Raw genomic sequence first — 21,019 nt, 5'->3', positions numbered from 1 at the left:
TACATAAGCAAAGGGAATTTTTTTTTTTGCAGGATCAGATCAGTCACTCTAAATCAGTCATGATACTATGTGAATAATGATGTCTATACATTGTTTTTTTTTAGGTCTTTATGAGAGAAAGTTTGGAGCTGCGGTTAGAGAAGCAGAGAGAAACAGAAGTGCTCAAAGCGGCTTCAATTATTCAAGCTCATATACTGGGATACAGAGCACGGTAAACACACATACACATGCATATTCACGCTTCCAGTTGGTGGCAGCTTTCATGTACTCCCTCTGTTATTGTCTCTCTGCCCTCTGCTGGTTATAGGAGGCAGTACAGGCGATTGTTGCAGTGCATTGTTGTTATTCAGAAAAACTACCGTGCACTGTATTGGCGGCGGCGCTTCCAGATGACACGCTGGGCCACCATCACCCTGCAGAAGAGGCTCAGAGGGCAAAGGGCACGACGGCTTTACATTCAACTTCTAGAGGAGAAGAGGAAGAGGGAGGAAGAAGAGAAGAGACGAAGAGAAGAGCAGGAGGCACTGGAGAGGTAAGCGGTTAAATTGCTTTTATTATTATGTCTATGTTTATATTTTTATGGTTTGTTTCTAAGTTTCTGATTTGCTTGAGATTTTTTATTTTTTTAATCAGAGAGAGACAACGCATGGAGTTGGAGCTCCTAGCACAAGCAGTAAGTGAAATATCTTTCTGTCTGTCTATCTATCTGTTTGTCTGTTTGTCTTTATAGTTATCGTTCTTGGTGTGAACAGGGCTTTAGTTTTGTAATTATGAAGTATTGTCAGTGAAAGCAATGTATATTATTGTTCATTTGCTAATTTGTTTAAAAATAGGTTCATTTTCCTTTTAATTACTGTTGGTTTCAGTGCAACATTCATGTGATATTAAAGTGATATTCAAGTCTGTGTAGAATGTTGTGTAACACAGGCTTTTCTATTTGTTCCACACAGGCAGAGGAAGCTCGAAGATTAGAGGAAAAAAATAAAATTGAGCAGATTCAAGATTTCTTAGTTGAGAGAGCCACACCAGACAGTATTGTACCAGAGAGTATTGCCCTTCATAACGACCCACCAGAGGACCCTGTACCCTTCTCTATAGCAGAGAAGTCACTGGTGGAGCAGGTGTTTGATGAGGTGTTCGAAGGAGAGACAAACCAGGCAACACAGGTGGAGGAGATCTTGCGTTTAGAGCGTGAGATTGAAGGCCTGCAGCGACAGAAAGAGGCTCAAGAGCAGAGTCTAACTGCACAGTCGTTGCATCGCCTGCAGTGGCTGCGTGATCAGGAGCTGCGCAGGCTAGAAGAGGAGGCCTGCAAGGCTGCACAGCAGTTCCTTACCTCGCTCAACTTTGATGAGATCGACGAGTGTGTGCGTAACATCGAAAGCTCGCTGGGAGGGTCTGGTGGCTCACAGCAGGAGGGAGCCAGAGGTGAGGAAGATGAGGTGGATGAAGGCCTGGGAGTGGACGAAGACGGGTTTAAAGACTCTCCTAACCCCAGCGAGCATGGCCACTCTGACGGCCAGCGCACCAGTGGAATCCGCACCAGCGATGATTCCTCAGAGGAGGATCCTTATGCAAACGACCGTATGCCTCTACCCCCTGCCCTGCCCATTATCACACCCTTAGTTTATCATGCTCCGCTCTCCAGCAGTGGCTCCACCTACTCTCACGCTGTTCAGGAAGAGGAGGCGGAGCTAATCCCTCCCGATGAAGATTCGGATTACGATGCAGATGATTATGATGAAGGAGGAATCATCATGTGGCCTCCCAGCCTTCCGCCTCACAATGACCACTGGTCACGTGACCAACGCAGCTCCTTGGCAACCAGCACCAGTGTCAGCTCAGGGGCGTATCGTTTCAGCTCGGAGGGGCAACAGTCTTCTGTGAGTTTTTAACACACATTCAATAAGATTGATTCATATGATAGATACATTCTGTACATGTCAGATTTATATAGAGATTCTGAGTGTTCCTGTTAAGCATATTTGTCAAAAATATTTGACAGTTGGCACATGTTCCTGGTCTTATTGTGCATGATTTCTCTGTGCATGTAGATGCTTTAAAATACAGTAAATTGGTTCTGAATCATCTGTTCTTTTCAAGTGAATTCCTTAATTCATCATTAATACAATGGAAAAATTCACTTGCTGAATATCCTGTTTTACTCGTAAACACACTGCTGTTCAAAAGTGTATGGTTTTTTTTAAGAAAATTAATTTTAAAAATTATTTTTCTGCAAAGACTTAGAGTGACCATAAATTTACAAAACTTTTTTATTTCAAATAAACACTGCAGACTAGAGTAATGGCTGCTGAAAATTACAATTACAATTTAAAATATATTAAAATAGTCAATGGTTATTTTAAACTGTAAAAATATTTAGTTTTTTCTTTTTGCATTTGAATTTTTGATCAAATAAATGCAGCCTTGTTGAGAATATTATATTTCTTTGAAAATCATTAAAAAAAATCTTACAGACCCCAAATTTTTAAATGGTAGTGTACATCACATTAGTGAAATAAATTGGTTTATAAATGCCACATCATGACTTCAGAAGCATGCATTTGTGCATTTTCACATGATTGTGCTTATTGTGTATCCTTGTGTTTCTCTCCCTCAGTTTGAGGACAGTGAAGATGACTTTGATAGGTTTGACACTGACGATGAATCGTCTTTCCGGCGGGATTCTGTTTATAGCTCCGTCACTCTCCCATACTTCCACAGTTTCCTTTATATTAAAGGTAAAAAGTTGGCCACTCCTCTCTCAACACCTCTTTCTTCATTCTGTTTGTTTGATTTCAGAGCCTGATAGAGAATATATTGAAACTCATATTACTTTCTCTTCTCTCCAAACATTTATGCAGTAAACTTGAAGGAGCAAAAACTTAACATTTGTAGCTTATTTCAGCTATAGGTGCATTTTCTAACTTTGCTTTTTTATGTTACATTTTTTTAAGAAATTAAAGTTTCCTTTTAAATTGTTAGCAGAATTTAACACCCTGTCTACCCTGAACCTGTTGCAGCATTTCATTAAGGGAAGTCTAGACATATCTATGACCTTTGTCATCTTCACACGTGTGTTGCAGGTGGCCTGCTGAACTCCTGGAAGCGTCGTTGGTGTGTGCTGAAGGATGAAACATTTCTGTGGTTCAGGAGCAGACAGGAGGCGCTCAAACAAGGCTGGCTGCTGAAGAAGGGCGGAGGCTCCTCTACGCTCTCTCGACGCAACTGGAGACGCCGCTGGTTTGTCATGCGACAGAGCAAACTCATCTACTACGAGAACGACACAGAGGAGCGAATGAAAGGCATGCTGGACATGCATGAAGCAAAGTAAGACCTCAGGAAGTGCTCAAAGGTTTCAGGTCATACTCAGTGTGACACTGGAACTGGAGTTCTACAGTCATGCTAAACTTGTCAATCAAAAATACAAATATTATATATAAAGTAATTTTCTTTTAAATCTGTTTTTTTTATGTTTGATTTGAAAAAGTACATAAAAGACAGCAAATCATAATTTATTGCATGTATGGATATTTATTTATTTCGCTTTCATTTTGTGTGGTTTTATTAGAGAGATTATTGACGTAACAGGGAAGGAGAATGGGATTGACATTGTCATGCCAGGGAGAACATACCATCTTGTTGCAGAAACTGCAGAAGATTCCAGGTAAGTGTGTTTGTTTTACACACAGTGTGTGTATGTGTGTGTGTGTGTGTGTATATATATATATATATATATATATATATATATATATATATATATATATATATATATATATATATATATATATATATATATATATATATATATATATATATATATATGCTTCAAGCTTTGCTGTTATTTCATAAATGTGTAGAACTGTTAAACTGAGGTTTTTGATTAATATCTGTGTTGTGTGCAGTCATTGGTTCAGCGTGTTGAGTCAGGTGCACATGTCGACAGAACAGGAAATTCGAGAGATGCATGATGAACAAGCAAATCCTCAAAATGCTGTGGTAAGTATTACACACAGACACACACACACACTCACAAATTTGCAGATGGCTCATAAGATATTTAGAAAAGATTTTTGTGTTTTTTTTATAGGGCACTTTGGACGTGGGAATGATTGATTCTGTATGTGCCTCTGACAACCCAGAAAGGTAAACACAAACACACACACACACACATTTATATGCACACTTTTTCACACCGGCTTGTTTTTTTTTTTTTTTTTACAAATCTTTTAAAAGGCAGTTTAGTGGATTGGAGAACAGCACTTTTCTTTTTTTATATAATTTTTTAAATATCTTTTTTTAATGTTTCTGCTTTTTTTTTTCTCTCTGTCCAGGCCAAATGCCTTTGTTATCATCACAGCCCATCGTGTGCTACACTGCATGGCTGAATCAGCAGAAGAAATGCATCACTGGATTACATTGCTCCAACGCACGAAAGGAGACACACGTGTGCAGGGACAAGAGTTCATCATCAGGGGTGAGAGGCAATTCAAAAGTCCTTCTCAGTTGTTTATGGATTGTCTTAAAATTATTTTTAAATTCAGTTCATCGTATTTTTATTCTAATTATTTAATTTGACCTTATATCGTTTTATTTAATATTTGATCCATTTTTTAATGCTTAATATAAAAATAGCATTAAGAATATTTTTGAGTTCAAAATTATATATGTAATATGCAAAGCTTACTTGACCGGGATTTTTTGAAGAATATGGTTATTTATTATTGGGACAAACAGAGTAAAATTGCATGTTATAATGTTCACTTCCAAATCAACAGCACCATGTTAGGAGGCCTTTGGAATTTCAATGTTACATTTGAAAATGTCTCTGATCTCTTCCTGTCTGTTCCTTCTCCAGGTTGGCTGTATAAAGAGATTCGGGGCAGCAGTCGTGGGAATCTTAAGCTGAAGAAGCGCTGGTTTGTGCTGACTCACAATTCTGTGGATTATTATAAAAGCTCAGAGAGAAACGCACTTAAACTGGGCTCTTTAGTGCTCAACAGCCTCTGCTCCGTGACCGTTCCTGATGAGAGAGTCTTCAGAGAGACTGGTCAGCACACACATATAAACAACAACCGACTGACCTTTACATTTTTCTCAGACTCTAACCTATATTTGTTTGTATCTAGGCTACTGGAACGTCAGCGTGTTTGGTCGTAAGCATTCATATCGACTGTATTCTAAGCTGCAGACGGAGGCTAGTCGTTGGGCCAGCGCTGTACAGACTGCCATCGACAGCAAAGCACTCATGGATACACCAACACAGCAACTTATTCAAGACATCAAGGTAACACACACATATGCACATACACTCATGGTTTTGTAACATAAATTACTTGAATCACTGTTGTAATCATTTGATTTCAGGAGAACTGTCTGAATTCGGAGGTGGTGGAGCAGATCTACAAGAGGAACCCAATACTGCGTTACACACACCACCCTCTACATACAGCCCTCCTGCCTTTACCCTATGGAGACGCACAGCAAAGCTGTGAGCAAAACACACGTACGCAGACATACACACACATTCTCAAATGCACCCTAAACTTCATAATCACTGCATATGCATGTTTTAGCTGACAAAGGGAGAAGTTACGGCACGCTGCAGGCTGAGGCCCTCAAGCTCTTCAATATCCTTCATCAGCTAGAGACCGAGGACAATCCCATCCCTCAGATTCAGGGGCTCCTGCAGACGGCTCATGACCTACGACCCCTAAGAGATGAACTCTTCTGCCAGCTCATCAAACAGACAATACACCACCCAAAGCCTGCTGGCCCCGCCCACATTTGTGGCTGGCGAATCATAGCTTGCATGTGCTGCACATTTAGCCCCGCCTCCAGAAGTATTCTTAAATACCTGAAATTTCACTTAAAAAGGTCAGTGAGAATTTTGTGTGTGTGTATTTGGAGTATTTTGTTCTTACTGATGTAAGGTTAAAAGAGAGAAATTAGATAATATAAGATCATTTCTTGTTTTCTGCACAGTACACTACCACACTTACATTTAAAATATTAATCAAAGAATCCTGAAAAAAAAGAGAGAGAGATCATGGTTTCCATAAAAATATATTATGCAGCAAATCTGTCCTACTATTAAACATTGATAATTAATAAATATTGTATTTTTCATTTAATCTTTATATTTTCTGTAGTTGTTTTTGTGTAAAACTTTTGACAGTCTCATCAAATGATAAGATTTTAAGGATCGACATTAAAATAAAAAAATAATAAAATACTAAAAATGAAAAACAAATATATTTAGACCTCAAGATTATAAATTACAGTATAAAATTAATAATTGATTCACTTAAGATTACATGTAATAGTGTTATTAAATAATTTTATCGTTTTTTAACGATTAACTTTAATTGAGACTTAGATGGCAACAAAGGTACTCAAAAAAAAAAAAATTTGTGGAAATACACAACTGATGAATGAAAGTTTTCTGATATATTCTGCATCCTAGAGGGCAAGATTTAACCATGTCACAACTGATTAGACTGATTTTCTGCTCAGGACTCGTGAGCTGTACCCAGGCACTGAGATGGAACGGTATGCTGGCTTCTCCCAAGATGCCTTGCGGCACGTTCGTGGACGCGAATACGTTCCTTCACAGGAGGAGCTGAGGGCCATTCTGAGCAGACAGGAAATGACATCGACAGTTTACTGCCACGGTGGCGGGTCCTGCAAAATCACCATTAACTCACACACAACTGCGGGAGAGGTGCGTAAACACATCCACACACATTTACATGTGAGCTGCAGAAGCACGTTACCCTGTACATGTGTGTGTCTGATGGTCTCCAGGTGGTTGAGAAGCTGCTGAAGGGTCTCTCAATGGAGGATTGTAAGAACATGTTTGCTTTGTTTGAACACAATGCCAATACAGACCGAGCCATAGAGAGCAGGACTGTGGTGGCCGACGTCCTCGCTAAATTTGAGAAGTGAGTCTCCATACCCTACAATTATATACATATATAGAAAAATAATTATAAAGTACTAAATGTATACAGTTAAAACCACAATTGTTGAACCATAGCACACCTAATCTGATGTAAAATGATTTAAAGGTGCTATAAAATGATTTCAAACTTTGCCTTCTAAAACATGAGAGGCAGAAAGTGCTTTCGGATTGGCTTAAAAAAAAGAGTGGGTTGCTCCTCATCGCTGGTGTCATTTCTGTTGGGTACTCTAGAGAGATTTTATGCTTCATATTACACACATATTACACCTCGATTACATTTTATTTGTTTTCTCACTATTTCCCTCATTCAGGTTGGCAAATAAAGGACAGGAAGGAGAGAGCTGGAAGTTTTATTTCAAGCTCTTCTGTTTCTCAGAGCCTGAGTGCGTTCCTGCTGACAGTGTGGAGTTTGCGTTCATGTTTGAGCAGGTTTGATTTCACTTTAATATCTGGCCTCAAATCACATTAAAAAAATGGCTTTCGATTAGTTAAAATTGTATTCATTAAATACAGCGGTTCCCAATCCTGGTCCTGGACAGCCCCCAACACTGCACATTTTAGATGTCTCCCATTCAAACACACCTGATTCATCTCATCGTCTCATTACTGAAGAATTTGAATGTGTGTGTCAGATAAGAGACACCAAAAATATGCAGTGCTGGGGGTTCTCCAGTGCCAGAAATGAATTTAATTAATTATATTAATTGTTTAATCACATTCAAATATACATTGCATTGTGTCAGCTGAAAAAAAATGTTTAGTAATTACAAAAAGTGGCTTTAAAAGTCACCAATACTATATTTCTATTTTTGATGCATGTGCATAGGCAAACAAATGCATTTTCTCAATGTTTTCAGAATCTTACCTTTATAGCCCATTTTGTTATATGTGTCATGACTGTAAAAAAAATGTATCATGAGTTCCCTGCATTCTGTTTTATTCTGTTCATTACACAGAAATACACACTTAAATCGATAGTTCACCCAAAAATCTGACAGTCACCTTCAAGTTTTTCCGAACCTGTATGAGTCTCTTTCTTCTGTTGAGCACAAAAAAAGATATTTTGAAGAAAGCTGGCAACCAAACAGTTCACAGCAGCCATTTACTTCCATAGTATTTAATTCCATACTATGGAAATAAATGGCTACCGTCAAGTGATGAGCCCCTTTTGTGCTCAGCAAAAGAAAGTCATACTCATTTAGGCTTGGAATAACTTCAGGGTGAGTTAATGCAGACAGAATAAAAATTTTTTGGGTGAACTACCCTATAAGAATGCATGCACAAAAATGATATCCATTAAAAAATGGATCTAACAGATCTTTAGAGTGATTTCTTTGCTGTCAGTATTTCACTTATGCAGTTTCAGTGTCTCTTTCTCTCTCTCTCAGGCCCATGAAGCTGTCATTAGAGGTCAGTATCCCGCTCCAGAAGAGACTTTGCAGTTTCTGGCTGCTCTTCGGCTTCAGTATCTGTTGGGAGACTACACTTCCCAGAGTGCCTTGCCTGAGTTGGAGCAAGTGTTCCCTATGGACCGCCTGCGCGCTCGAGTACAGCAATCTGCACGGTGCTTTGCACCTGCTACGCCATCCACAGAAAGAAAGAGAGGTAGTTTTCTGGAAGGCACACTGAGGCGGAGCTTCCGAGGGTCACTGGGGCGACAGCGACAAGGGGAGGGGCCTGCAGCCATAGAGGTGTGGCTGCAAGATGAGAAGGCGGGGCTGAGAAGTTGTTTGGTTGAGAAATGGCGTAAACTGCAGGGGATGGAACAGGACCAAGCCATGAAAAAATACATGAGTCTAGTCAAGGAGTGGCAGGGATATGGATCAACACTGTTTGATGTGGAGGTGAGCACACACACACACACACACACATGATCCATCAGCAAAGCAGTGTCGCTGAACAAGTTCTCTTTGTTCATTAGTGTTTGGACGGTGTGTATCCTGGAGAGCTGTGGTTGGGTGTAAGTCGTAAGGGAGTGTGTGTGTACAAGCGTGGGGAGGCGTGGCCTCTGGAGCTGTTTCCCTATGAGGTCATTCTGTCCTTCGGTGCACCACAGCCAAGCATCTACAAGATCAGCGTGGAGGGACGAGAGCTGCTCTTCAACACCAACATGGTACAAACTTTCCAAATTTACTTTGCATGCTTCTGCATCTAGCAACCCTAAATTAACTCAAGATTCAATCGAATCAATCTACACTTCAGTGAGTTTTTAGCTCAGGAGTTGCAGCTAAAATCAGTCCATTCATGTATGAATCATTCAGGGTGGCTTGTGAAATAAGTTTAACAGGTTCATTGAAAAACAAATCTGCTCAAAAAATGAATCAGAAAACACTGTCATGTGTCAGAGTGATGGAATGGCAGTTATAACGCATAAAAATGCAGTTATGTGTTTCAGAAAATAAAAATGATACAAATACAGTTATATACTAATAATGCTTTGTCAGTGTCTAGCATTGCCCATTACGAACCACCCATAACACCCAAGAAAACACTCCTCACAGTAACTTCAGAAAATATTAAAAGACAGTCATTGTTTTATTTTATCTATCCGTTTGTTTGGTTATCTTTTGGTCACTATGAAGGCCTGAATGAATGAAAATGAAAAATGTGTTAAATAAATCAGACATTGACTGAAATCAAATACATAACTGTAACATTTTATTTTAGATAGTTGCTAGAGCAACATTTCTCGCTGTGTTCAGCTTAACTTGAAATAACTATAAAATACAAATAAAATATAAAAACAAATAAATGGCAATAGAAATAAATAAAATATATGTCTATAAAAAATTAAAACATTCATAAAAACTGTAACAGTATATCAATGATACTAAAACAACACTGGATTCCTTTGTGTTTGTCCCTGTAGGTGATGGACATTGCAAAGCTCATGAAGGCGTACATCAGTCTAATAGTGAAGAAGCGTTTCAGCACTTGTCAATCCATCAGCAGCCACGGCAGCAACTGGTGATCTCTCACTGCTGACAAACACTTCTCCTAAATGTGCCTTTGAGGTTAAGCCTCATCAACATGGACAGTTTAATTACGAATTCACAAAAAAGTGACCCTTTAATGCTGAGTGCAAAAAACCAAAGACAATATGAGACACTTTCACGACAGACACTATCATGTTCCCACAGACACACATTGAGTTGTTGTGCTTGAAACTGTGCAACACACACGTCTGTTCACTGAGCCCAACATTTTAAGTCCAGTCCAGTTGCATTTCTTTGGAATTCTGCAGGCAGAAAGTCCAGTCCAAAATAACCAGCACTCAAATCCAGTGCCTTTAAAAAAACACACACACACACAGAAATATGCACACATATGCCCTTTAAGTCTGTTATATATGTGCAATGTTTATAATGTATGTTATATATTTCTGAGGAGCTGTATATTTTATAAACCATTTCTGTTGAACTGCAGGATTGTGATAATACTATTGGATTTACTCCCTCTGGTCCTGATATTTTTCTACTGTAAGGCTATAAAAACACTAAAACAACAGGAAAATCTTTTTCAATTTGTATCTTTACTGTGCATTTGTTTATAGGCAATAAATATAACAAAATTCAAAGACTCTTACATTCATTCAAATGTTCATTCAAGTTTGCTCTGTGGGGTTTCTCTGACAGAAGACCTTCTCATTTAACACTTTTTACATCTCTGGGACATCTGAATGAATCTTTTGTAGGCTATGCTAATCAGCTAGCACGAACGCTGGAAGGCTGTAATCAGAAGTCAAGTTTCAAGAACAGAATCGCAATGTGTCCAGATGGAATGCATGAACTTTTTAGTATTCCTGTAATGATTAGCATTTTCAGTGTAGACTTGAGCTGCTTAGGAAGATTTTTAATGTGCTTATGATGTTAAAGATATTTGTAATTATTTCACTCCTAACATTTTATATTACATTTATATAGTCTTCGATAGCTTCTGAAATCGCTCCTCCAGGGCTTGGTATCTTAAGGGCACAATGGTTAAAATGCTTACCAGCATCATAATATCTAACCACCAACTCCATTTCTTCATGAATTTTGTATGAGTCTAGACTAATAGTCCAAAGTCAGTTCGTTTTTTGCTGGAATATACGCATAATGAGATGTAGGGAGCGCTTAAGCATTGAGAGATGACAGTGTGTAAGATCTTTCTGAGGGTCATTTAAAATCTGGTGGGAATAGAATAAATTGACATGGATGCTTACAACAGAATCCATTACAGCAAAAGTTATTGTTTGTTAAACTTTTACAATCCTTCTGGGTTTCTCCACTAGCTCCTTGGCATAAATCTCTGAAGTCTTTTGTTTTTAATGTAGAGTAGTACAGGAGCTGTGTGGTTTTCTGATTGTATGCAGAAAATTTATATCCAACTTTTTTCTTTTTCTCTGCATTTTATGGAAGTCCAAAAAGGTAATTGCAACTCACAATTTTTAAAAAAAGAGTTTTTATCTCACAATTCAGGTTTTTTTTTTTTTTTTTTTTGCAGAATTGCAAAATATAAACAGAATTGTAATAGATCGCAATTCTGAGAACAAAAGTCTGAACTGGGAGATGTAAATTTGTAACTTGACAATATCAGAATTGTGACATGTTGAAATACCTTTAAATTGTTTTAATTCTAATTTGAATTCGGGGTTTGTCTCGCAGTTCTGAACTGTGAGACAAAAAGTTGCGATTACCATTTTTATTTTTTTATTCCATCACGGAAACAGGTTTCTATAGTATTTCCTCTACTTTAGCTTGTTTCCTTTTATAATAAACCTGCCATGATATGTCATTATTTTTGGCTCTATGACAAATTGCTTATGCTCTTGTGCATTGTAAGTCTCTTGGGATAAAAGTGTCTGCTTAGATGCATAAACCTAAATCATTAGTAATATATATATATATATATATATTTTAATCATTTTCTCTATTACTTTTGCTACCCCTTTGTAAATTTTCTAAACTACTTGTGAATTCAATATTTTCAGCCACATTGTCATTATCGGCGCTCATTTTTTTTGAGTGGATATGTATTCATTCATTTATTTATTTTTACCATGCTGAATAAGAAAAGGGTAACAGCTGCTTCATAACCAATTTGAAAATACCATGCAGCTGCCACAAGGGCAAAATGTAACGATTGCACACATATGTCTGAGTATGAGATAGTGGAAACGTGTCTAAATGTGAAAAAGCCTGTAACTGTGGTACCTGTACATTATGGTAGGTGAAGCATAATGAACCGAAGCGGTGATAAGCTGTAGTTTATAAGTACTAAAATTATTATAAACCTGAACATAAAAACAGTTGGTTTAAAACAAACATTCATTCGTCTAACAGCAGTAATACATTTTGTGTGCATTATAAGTCTGTGTATGGAGAACTTTGCAGTCTTACTTTGATGCTCAAAGGCTGATCCAGAACTTCAGGCTGGAAACATCTGTGCAGTTTGCAATACAACATCATTCTGTATTCAATTCAGTTTGCGTATCTTCTAAAGTGCTTTTCTAGTAAGGCCCCTCCCAACATTTAGGCTCCTCCCACTAGTTAGCCACTCCCACAAAGGATGTTAGATTGGTCCCTGAATGAGTTTAATTTGGTGTTAAACTGACGTGACCCTAACGCCTTGCTCCTGCGGGGAGAGGTCAGAGGTCACGTTCAGGCACATGGAGAGGAAGCGAAGGGGGCATCGAGGAGATGACTCCAGTCGGGTGGTTTGTGAGTGTGTGTTGGAGACTGTATGTGTGTGTGTGAGAGGCAGCCACAGGTTATGGTGCAGGCTGTGCGTGTTCTCCAGGTCTCGGCTTTTATCGTAGTTCTGGACATCCCAGAAGAGATTAACAGCTCGCCAACGCATCAGCACATTGTACACAGCACCACCTTCATGAACAATCAGACCTGAAACACAAGTGTATTATTTGCACATGTCAACACACTTTTAGTAGTGCCGGGATATTGGAATAGGGTTCATGATTCAACTAGCCTCGATTACGATTTAAATTCAATTTGATAATGATTTGTTTCTTTGTATGCATATAGTAGAATACATTTTTCTTAAGGTAAAAAATCTATCCAACCCTTTCAGTTGGTACATTATTATAATTATTAAAGGTTAAAATTAACAACAGTTTAAATTACTTTTTGGATATGATAATCAACACTATTTACAAATATTAAAATTAGGCAATTGAACATAAGGCAATTTTTATATTTAATGATATAATTACAATTCTGTTTCATAAATGAAAAATGTACTCCAATTACATTGAAGAAATATAAGCATTTAAACTAGTGGCTGTCACAAAAAACAAACATACATTAAATATCATTAACAGGTTAAGTACAAATATAAAAAAAATATAATATAATGCATTTATTTTTCAAAAGCTCTCTATAGAGTTTTTTTCCCCTTAACAATCAAACTTTGGACATAAAAGGCTTCTCTGAGGTAAATGTAACGTAAACGTAACATTACGTGACACTGTTTAATAGCTATCGAGCTATGAATATAAAATATGTTTTTTTCTGAGGTAAATGTAATGTTATGTGACATTGTTTACAAGCTGTTACTCTACATCTTTTCGCAGTTGAAACACTGCTTGAATGATTCATGAGACATGATACATTTCAGTAAGTTTTTTCTTAAACATACCTGCTACAAATACATTTTAATACCATTTAACACATCAGCTGAAAGCAGTATAGACAACCCTGATAGCACACGTTTATTTGACATCTGCATTTACATCTGCAAAACGTTTCTTTTTGAGTATTTGCTCATCTGCAAGATCATGGGATTTAAGAATCCATGTCAGTTCATTGAAATGAAGATTGATTAAAATCATTTAATTGATATTGTCGACCCAGCCCTACTTTACAGGATATTTTAAGATTTGTCAGGCATAGTTAAATTGACATCTACCCACAAAATATGCATATTAGCTTGAGAAAATTGCGTTGTATATGGACTAATGTGGTTTTAGTGCATAAATGTGTCTCACCAATACACACAAGGTCCATGACTGCATACATGCCGTAACAGATCTGGAACAGGATGTCACTGCGTTGCCATAGTGCCTCTGGGCTCAGTGCTGACCACAGCAGCCATGATACACTGGCCAACAGGAAGATGCCGCCCAGCAACACTGCAATAACCTGAACCTTCTCCACCAGAGTCATGGTGACAGTCTGCCACTGGTTAAACATACAAAAACGGTCACCAATTCGTGCCCCAGACTGAGACTAAACACTAAAATACACAACAACACTTCAAACGAACAGATTTGAAAACACCTGCCATCATACCCTTTGTAAGTGGTCACAGAGAAAAACATTAAATGACTGAGTCAAAAATATTTAATTTAAAATCCAGTCACCATTGGTGAGTCTAAAACAACAACAAACAAAGCACAAGCTGTGGTGTCTGATAAGCAAACAAATGACTCTGATCTAGTTCATTTTATTGAGTAAGTCAAAACCAAATTGCCAAACTATAATGATAACGAAACCTAGTAGCGATGTTATTGGAATCCTTTTAGAATATTTTTTTTGCTGATGAATGATAAAAACATTGACAGCCGTTCAGAAACGATTCACCCGAATTAAAATCTTAAAATTAAAGCAGCAGACAAAACTGCATTGCAAACCTATAATAATACATCATTTTATATGGCGCCTTTAAAAGTTGCTTCCTCAACACTAGATTCTGTTGGACACTAATATAGTTCTCGTTACAGTTATCTTTATCATTTTTGGTGTGAATGGGACTTGAAGTGAAATGATCCGAGCCATGACTGACTCCCTCACTGAATCAAGAATCAGGAACCGTTAGTGTGATTTTACAATGCACAATACATTAGACTAAAGTTTTCATTATTGTTTTTTTAAACAACCATAAATATTCTTAAGAGTAACATATGGCACAAATACAATTTGAATCACTAGAGTGACAGCTTTAAATGGGAACTAAAGCACATCTAAATAACAACTGAGCAATTCTGCAATTTGTAACTATAGTTTGCTCTTAAATGCTTAACTTTTAGAATCATTTTCTTAGTCTAAAGCCCTGACCGATATATCATATATCTCTGTGTGTGGGTTTGTTTACCTGTTGTGGTGGTTTGATATGTATAGGCAGGATGTTGAATCTATAGTTGCAGAGTTCACAGCTCCAGGAGCCCTTCTCACTGATCCACTTGAGCAGACACTGCTGATGAGCATGTCGGACAGATCCGGCACAGCGACACGGGCTCAGCAGCTCCCCCTACAGCCAATCACAACACACAACGACATGTCAATCAGCCAATCAAAAAAACAATAAATCAGACAAGAGACAGATTCAGCTGAGCTGATGATTCACTGATGTATGATTGTTTTATTGTACGCCTTTGCAGACGAGTTGAGCGTCGAGGTTGTGGAACAATGGGGCAGATGAGCTGTTTCGTCTAAATGAGGAGAACATTTGGAGTGAATGAAACACTATACACATAGTGACAGAGATTCATCTATGTGAGTGGATGGGAAATGATTCATCTGTGCATTCATGAATAATTTCAGAAACATCCTCATTTAGAACTATAATGAGTCTGAAAGAGTGGAACACATTCACACACACTTACAGACACACAAACACAAGGCGCCTGGAGGAAGTACATTAGCTGCAGGAAGTGAAGAGCATTAGACATGAATGGCGCAGCAGGTATTCTAATGGATCTCACCATCTCTCTCACACACACACACCACACTGTCTGTTTAAAGCATTAAGAATCTTTGAGGTTTCCGATATTCTAATAATTGCATTAATAATGTAGGCCTATAATAAATGTTAAAGGTGTTTGCAAGGTTTATATTTCTCAGACTGTCCTAACTGTCCTAGATGGATTTATGAACTGCTTTGACTGACATAGAACCAACATCAGGACAGGACATCCAAATGTAGAATTTGATTACTGGCCTTGCACAAAAAGGACTCTCAGGTTCTCCAATTCTGCTATTTTAACTGAATCATATAGAAATAAAAGATTTGGTGATGCTGCTTTCAGCCATCATACTCCACGCTGCTGGAACAAACTTCTGGAGAGTGTGAGATGTGCAGAAAACATTTAGTTTTAAATGATTTTTTTTTTTAGGCTGGCATTCTTGTAATGTCTCATAACATTGAATTCTTAAATTTTATGATTTTAGTTCTTGTTTTTATATCATTATTTTTCTTTATTCATATCCAACTTTTGTTTTATTAATTTCCTTTTTCTATGTTATAGTTACCTGTTACTAGTTTATAGTTATAGCTTTTGTCTGTCAAAAGCACTCTGAACTGCATTTGTTTGAAACTATATTTTTAATGTGATTGATTGATTGATTAACTAACAGGAAGCTGAAACTGAATTATGAATTTACTGAACTCAAAATTCAACACAGGTTGAAATAAATTTCTGTTCCCCACACACACAAAAAAAAACTATATTAGGTACCTTTTTAATTTTTCTATATATAACTATATATATTTAGAATTATAAAATATATAATTTTGCAAAATAAATAATTACAGTTGTATAGCCTACATTTTATTGCAATTTAATTGATTTAGTATGTTTACTCTTTCGATGCTTGTGATGTTCCTCCAAAGTTGCTCGGGTAAAAGCACCTGCTAAATGAATAAATGAACTTCAAGACATTCTGATTCGATTGCTGTTTTACCTCAATTCAAATTCAGTCCATGTCCAGTTATTAGATTGGAATGTAAAAGGTTCGGTTCGGTTCAATTCTGAAAGGCGCACAATCCCGGCAACAACCAAAGACGTCGATGTGACGCATATATTCATAGAACCACAATAAATAACGCAGACAGAACGAATAATCGGCCCGACTTCACCTGCTCGGCTCCTTGAAAGCAGATCCGACAGCCTGGAGTCGGGATGCAGCTCTCGTTGCTGCAACTGGAGCCCACCGTTTCCGTTTTCCTCGCGCTCCGCCCGACGATGTCCTCGGCCGGTGTGTGCGTCCCTGACCGCGCGCCCCCCTCGCTCTCGATCTCCGTGATCGGATCACCCGCTGTCGGTGTTTGAGCTCCGGGGCCCGACTGCAGGTCATCCTCGCTGAGCTCGCTATCGCTCTTCAGCACCGTTTGGACCTGATACTCTGCGGCGGCGACGGTAACGGTGGCGCCTCCCGGTGGTTCATCCACCGTCTGCACGTGCAACGGACCCGCCTCTGCGTGCTCATCCATGAATGACGGCACTGGGATCAGAATGAAATAGCAAAATTAGGGGTTTGAGCTCTCACGGGCCTCTGTCAGATTTTCCACGGCTCTTCTCTCCTCTGGGACGCATAGGTCTGGCCATAGATCTGCGTCTCAAACCGCTTGCGATCTCAGAAAGGCACTCGCTTCTGTTGAAAGTTGCAGATGTCCAGGATGTGCGGCGCGATGTGCTTGCAGTCTCGTAGAGTGAAAGCAGCTTTTCCCCGGAAGACACATTTCCATCCAGGCGCGGTGCTGAAACACCGAGCAGTGAAGGCACGAAACACGCAAAACCACACAGCCAACCTTCACAAAAGAATCAGATGTACCGGTTGAGTGTGTGCGTGTTGAGATAGGGAGTAAAGATGAGTGACGAATCTGTTTCTGACCGGAAAGTCATTTGGGTAACTGCTCTGTGATGGACCCGCGAGCCACCCGCCCCCGAGCCACGCGTGCTTTGCGCTTATTGCCCTTTCCGAGATTTACCGTGGTAACCGTAGATTGGATAAAACGCTGGTCATTTGATAGCTGAAATGAAATAACAGCCACACCTATGAAACAAATAAGTAGAAAGACTCTGAAAGTATCTTATGGGGGTATAATAGTCTACAGGTAGCCTATTTTTTTCATGTTCAGGTGGATTTTTAAACATTCAGTAGGCTATTATCAGGAATTGTATTCAATGGCATAATGCTAAACAGCATAAATAGCTATAGCCTAAAATATATTTTGGCATTTGCCTTTAGAGCAGTGACAGAGTTGACAGCAATTGAAAGTGATTTAGACATTAACATTTTATTATTATTATTATTATTATTATTATTATTATTATTATTATTATTTATTACAGAAGCAATTGAATTCCAGTAAAGTTCAAGAGTTTACTTATACAAAGAAAAAAATTACAAAGGAAAGGAAGTGTAAGGCTGTATTGTTGATATGCTTGATAGCATAAGAAATAAACAATAAATAAATACAAAAGTAAAAAAACAACAACAACAACAGCATAAGTAACAGTATCGTATTCCTTTGACAGATTCAAGCTTATTATATTTAATTAAGAATATATATATATATATATATATATATATATATATATATATATATATATATATATATATATATATATATATATATATATATATATATATATATTCAATATATATTCAATGTTGGGGAATAACTCGAATTACATAATTTAATTAGTCTACAAAATAAATGTATGCTACAATATATATATATATAAAAAAACTGTGATTGCCAGAACTTTACCGTTAAAAATATGGTAGCAATATTTTAGGTTATACAGACTTACATTTAATTCACAATAAAAAACTGATCTAATGTTCCAATGTTCATAAACCAACATACTGAAGTACTAATATCTATTTTGAACCATTATAATGCTCTAATGACCACCAAAAACTGGTGGTGATGAGAAAGTAACATAATTCAAAGCTCATCACTAACAGCTCTTCCACAAGCTGAGAAACACAAACACACACACACATATATATATATATACACCATCATGGTAACACATGATACTGAAATATCATTAGTAAATATCATTATTAGATGAAAGATAAAACCCTTATGCAGGGCTATTCAAATCTTGCCCTGGAGGGACATTGGACTGCAGAGTTTAGCTCCTACTCTAATGAAACACAGTGTTGAGTCCTACTGTAAGGTCACACTGTCTGGCAATAGGCTTCATTCTAAATTGGGTAGCTTGGTAATCGGCAACTTATTTTCAAAGTAACAAACCTTATTATATTGTCTTATTATATGTTATATCAATAATAAAAGAAAAAAAATGAGCGATAGGAGAGTAGTCTGAATTGGGTTCTAGCATCTCGTGCCAGTTCACACATTGAACTCATTGCGCCAGCCGCGAGCGTTTCCAAGTCAACGGGGATCGCATCAGCTGGCTCGCTATTCTGCGTTCCAACGTCTCGTGCGTTCGCTCCGCGTTCTGACCCATCTTTCCTGTGCGCTCGCTCATCTGTTCAGATGATGTCCTGTGAAGACAGCGATTGGCTCTTGTCTCAGACCTTCCCCGAGGTGATAGGATGAGTGATTAACACTCAGTAAGTAACCTCTTCAGTGAACTTCCTCTCGCTACGTATCGGAGTGATAGTAAAGGCTTACATTTGTACCCCCTCAAAGCAGACACACTTTTCGTTGGTGGTTTAGAGAGAGAATAAAAAAAACTGTACGAATAAAACGTTAATTATGTAAAAACCGTTCCTATGTTTATATGTTGTTCTATATTTTACAGTTTAATGGGTTTATTGTGTTTAAAACAATGTAAAATGTTCCCAGTGAAACTATCGTTGTGGGAATATGTAAATGAAGGCGCTGTGATTGGTCAGACTATTGCGTTCAGGTGTTTGCGTCATTTCTGATCTAAGCATTTAATTTAATCTGTGCATGATGTACAGTTTCACTTATTCAACCCTCATGTTCTGTTGTGATTTGACTGTCTTTTTATTTGTGAATTTCCTGCTACTGTTACTAAATCTGTACCAAGATCCTATAAGTGAAGAGTCCTCTCTTACTTTTCATCAAACAGGACTTCAAAAGTTTAATTTTAGCTTTCCACAGATCTCCATGGGTGCCTTAGTCACATTTACTGGTACAAATACTGTGCTGTTGCCAGATTTAAAGTTCATCAACTGATGTGGTGTTTCTGTCCCACGCAGGCACATGTGTGCAGTGTTTTAGCGTTCCTCGAGGTGCTTATTATTGTCTGGTTCTCGGCTATTAGTTTTATGTTGTGTATTTCTCTCAAGGGTATTAGGTAGGCTTTGGAACATATGCATAACTTGCTTACCACAGTAAAGCCACTGTTTCTCTAATTTATGATGTAGCTTTAAGCATGCCCTATAGACCTTAGGGTAGTTTCAGGTTTTGACCTGAAATAAATAAGGCTGTGAATGACAGAAGTACAGTGCTTTCCATTGTTTAAAACATGCCACTTGTAATTTGTGATAATTATTCCATAAATTAGTTTGCAGTCCATAATACAGTCCATATCATTGTAAATACTGTAAGTCTGTCCCTCCCAGTTTTGGTTTCATCTTTTGTAAAATTCAGTATGGCATCAAGGTCTATAGGTGAGAAAGGAAATAATGTGGTTTGCTGTGGTTTAAATGGATGTTAACTTGTTTAGTAGAACTTTAGTGAACCCATGTCAGAAGATGTTTACCATGTTAACATAGTCTGTGCAACACATTAAGTCATTTTTTGTTTTTGGATTTTGACAACATGACAGCTATCTAAGCAACCGGAAAAGTGGAAATACAAGTAATGAAACAGATGAGAGACACTGAGGTGTTTTGCAGAATGAAAAACAAATTAATCAGAATGTATGAGCTTTATTCAGCAACAATGCTAGCACAAACAAGGAGTTTGGCCATTAATTAAAGACACAACAATCTAGAAATCGAACAATAAAATAAAATAAAAATATAAAATGTGTTTGTGTGTGGGGGGTGGGGGGGGGGGGGTTGGACTGCATGTGCAGAAAGACAAAGACACAAGATCAGTGCCATCTGAATAGATCTGTAAAGGATAATGTAGGCTATAGATTACATGATAATGATTTTCAGCATCAATGCTTAAATTAAACAATCTTTCAAGCTGATTTAAACATGCATTTTTGTTTATAAAAGATTTGCTCTTTTGATTTGACTACTTTGCTTTCATACCAGCGCTCACCAGCAGGAGGCATCATAACCACTAAACATTTTATAGTGCAGTACAATTCTATAGTAAAAGAATTTCGAACAAAATAAATAATATTATATACTAAATATACAAATAATAATA

The 21,019-nt window shown here is 37.7% G+C and overlaps 2 protein-coding genes across 3 annotated transcripts in view; one reads left to right on the top strand and one right to left on the bottom strand.

Annotated features, from left to right (window-relative positions):
• LOC127950497 (unconventional myosin-X) overlaps positions 1–10,541 on the top strand; it is a 37,097-nt gene extending 26,556 nt beyond the window's left edge. Inside the window, exons 22-41 of one of the 2 annotated variants that reach the window (XM_052547605.1) lie at positions 105–211; positions 308–532; positions 634–673; positions 951–1,883; positions 2,621–2,741; positions 3,087–3,330; positions 3,572–3,667; positions 3,906–3,999; positions 4,091–4,146; positions 4,335–4,477; positions 4,859–5,050; positions 5,130–5,287; positions 5,368–5,491; positions 5,577–5,877; positions 6,517–6,724; positions 6,808–6,944; positions 7,276–7,393; positions 8,353–8,808; positions 8,886–9,077; positions 9,834–10,541. In XM_052547605.1, the coding sequence (XP_052403565.1) occupies positions 105–211; positions 308–532; positions 634–673; positions 951–1,883; positions 2,621–2,741; positions 3,087–3,330; positions 3,572–3,667; positions 3,906–3,999; positions 4,091–4,146; positions 4,335–4,477; positions 4,859–5,050; positions 5,130–5,287; positions 5,368–5,491; positions 5,577–5,877; positions 6,517–6,724; positions 6,808–6,944; positions 7,276–7,393; positions 8,353–8,808; positions 8,886–9,077; positions 9,834–9,935 (4,047 nt within the window). In that variant the 3' untranslated portion in view covers positions 9,936–10,541. Of the gene's footprint in view, positions 1–104; positions 212–307; positions 533–633; positions 674–950; positions 1,884–2,620; positions 2,742–3,086; positions 3,331–3,571; positions 3,668–3,905; positions 4,000–4,090; positions 4,147–4,334; positions 4,478–4,858; positions 5,051–5,129; positions 5,288–5,367; positions 5,507–5,576; positions 5,878–6,516; positions 6,725–6,807; positions 6,945–7,275; positions 7,394–8,352; positions 8,809–8,885; positions 9,078–9,833 lie in introns of both variants that reach the window. The other variant, XM_052547604.1, reaches the window with a different exon arrangement.
• Positions 10,542–12,393: 1,852 nt separating this feature from the next.
• LOC127950515 (E3 ubiquitin-protein ligase MARCHF11) lies at positions 12,394–17,652 on the bottom strand. Its single transcript, XM_052547637.1, has 4 exons — positions 16,820–17,652; positions 15,056–15,211; positions 13,950–14,142; positions 12,394–12,846 (listed from the first exon to the last, which is right to left on the bottom strand). Exons 1-4 carry the CDS (start codon positions 17,171–17,173, stop codon positions 12,551–12,553), a joined length of 999 nt encoding a protein of 332 aa, XP_052403597.1. The 5' UTR covers positions 17,174–17,652; the 3' UTR covers positions 12,394–12,550.
• Positions 17,653–21,019: the final 3,367 nt, after the last annotated feature.

Source organism: Carassius gibelio, chromosome B2 (genome assembly GCF_023724105.1).
Source record: "Carassius gibelio isolate Cgi1373 ecotype wild population from Czech Republic chromosome B2, carGib1.2-hapl.c, whole genome shotgun sequence".
NCBI classification, from domain to species: Eukaryota; Metazoa; Chordata; class Actinopteri; order Cypriniformes; family Cyprinidae; genus Carassius; species Carassius gibelio.
The sequence above is the reverse complement of the archived record's forward strand: the minus strand, read 5'-3'. Positions and strand labels throughout refer to the sequence as shown.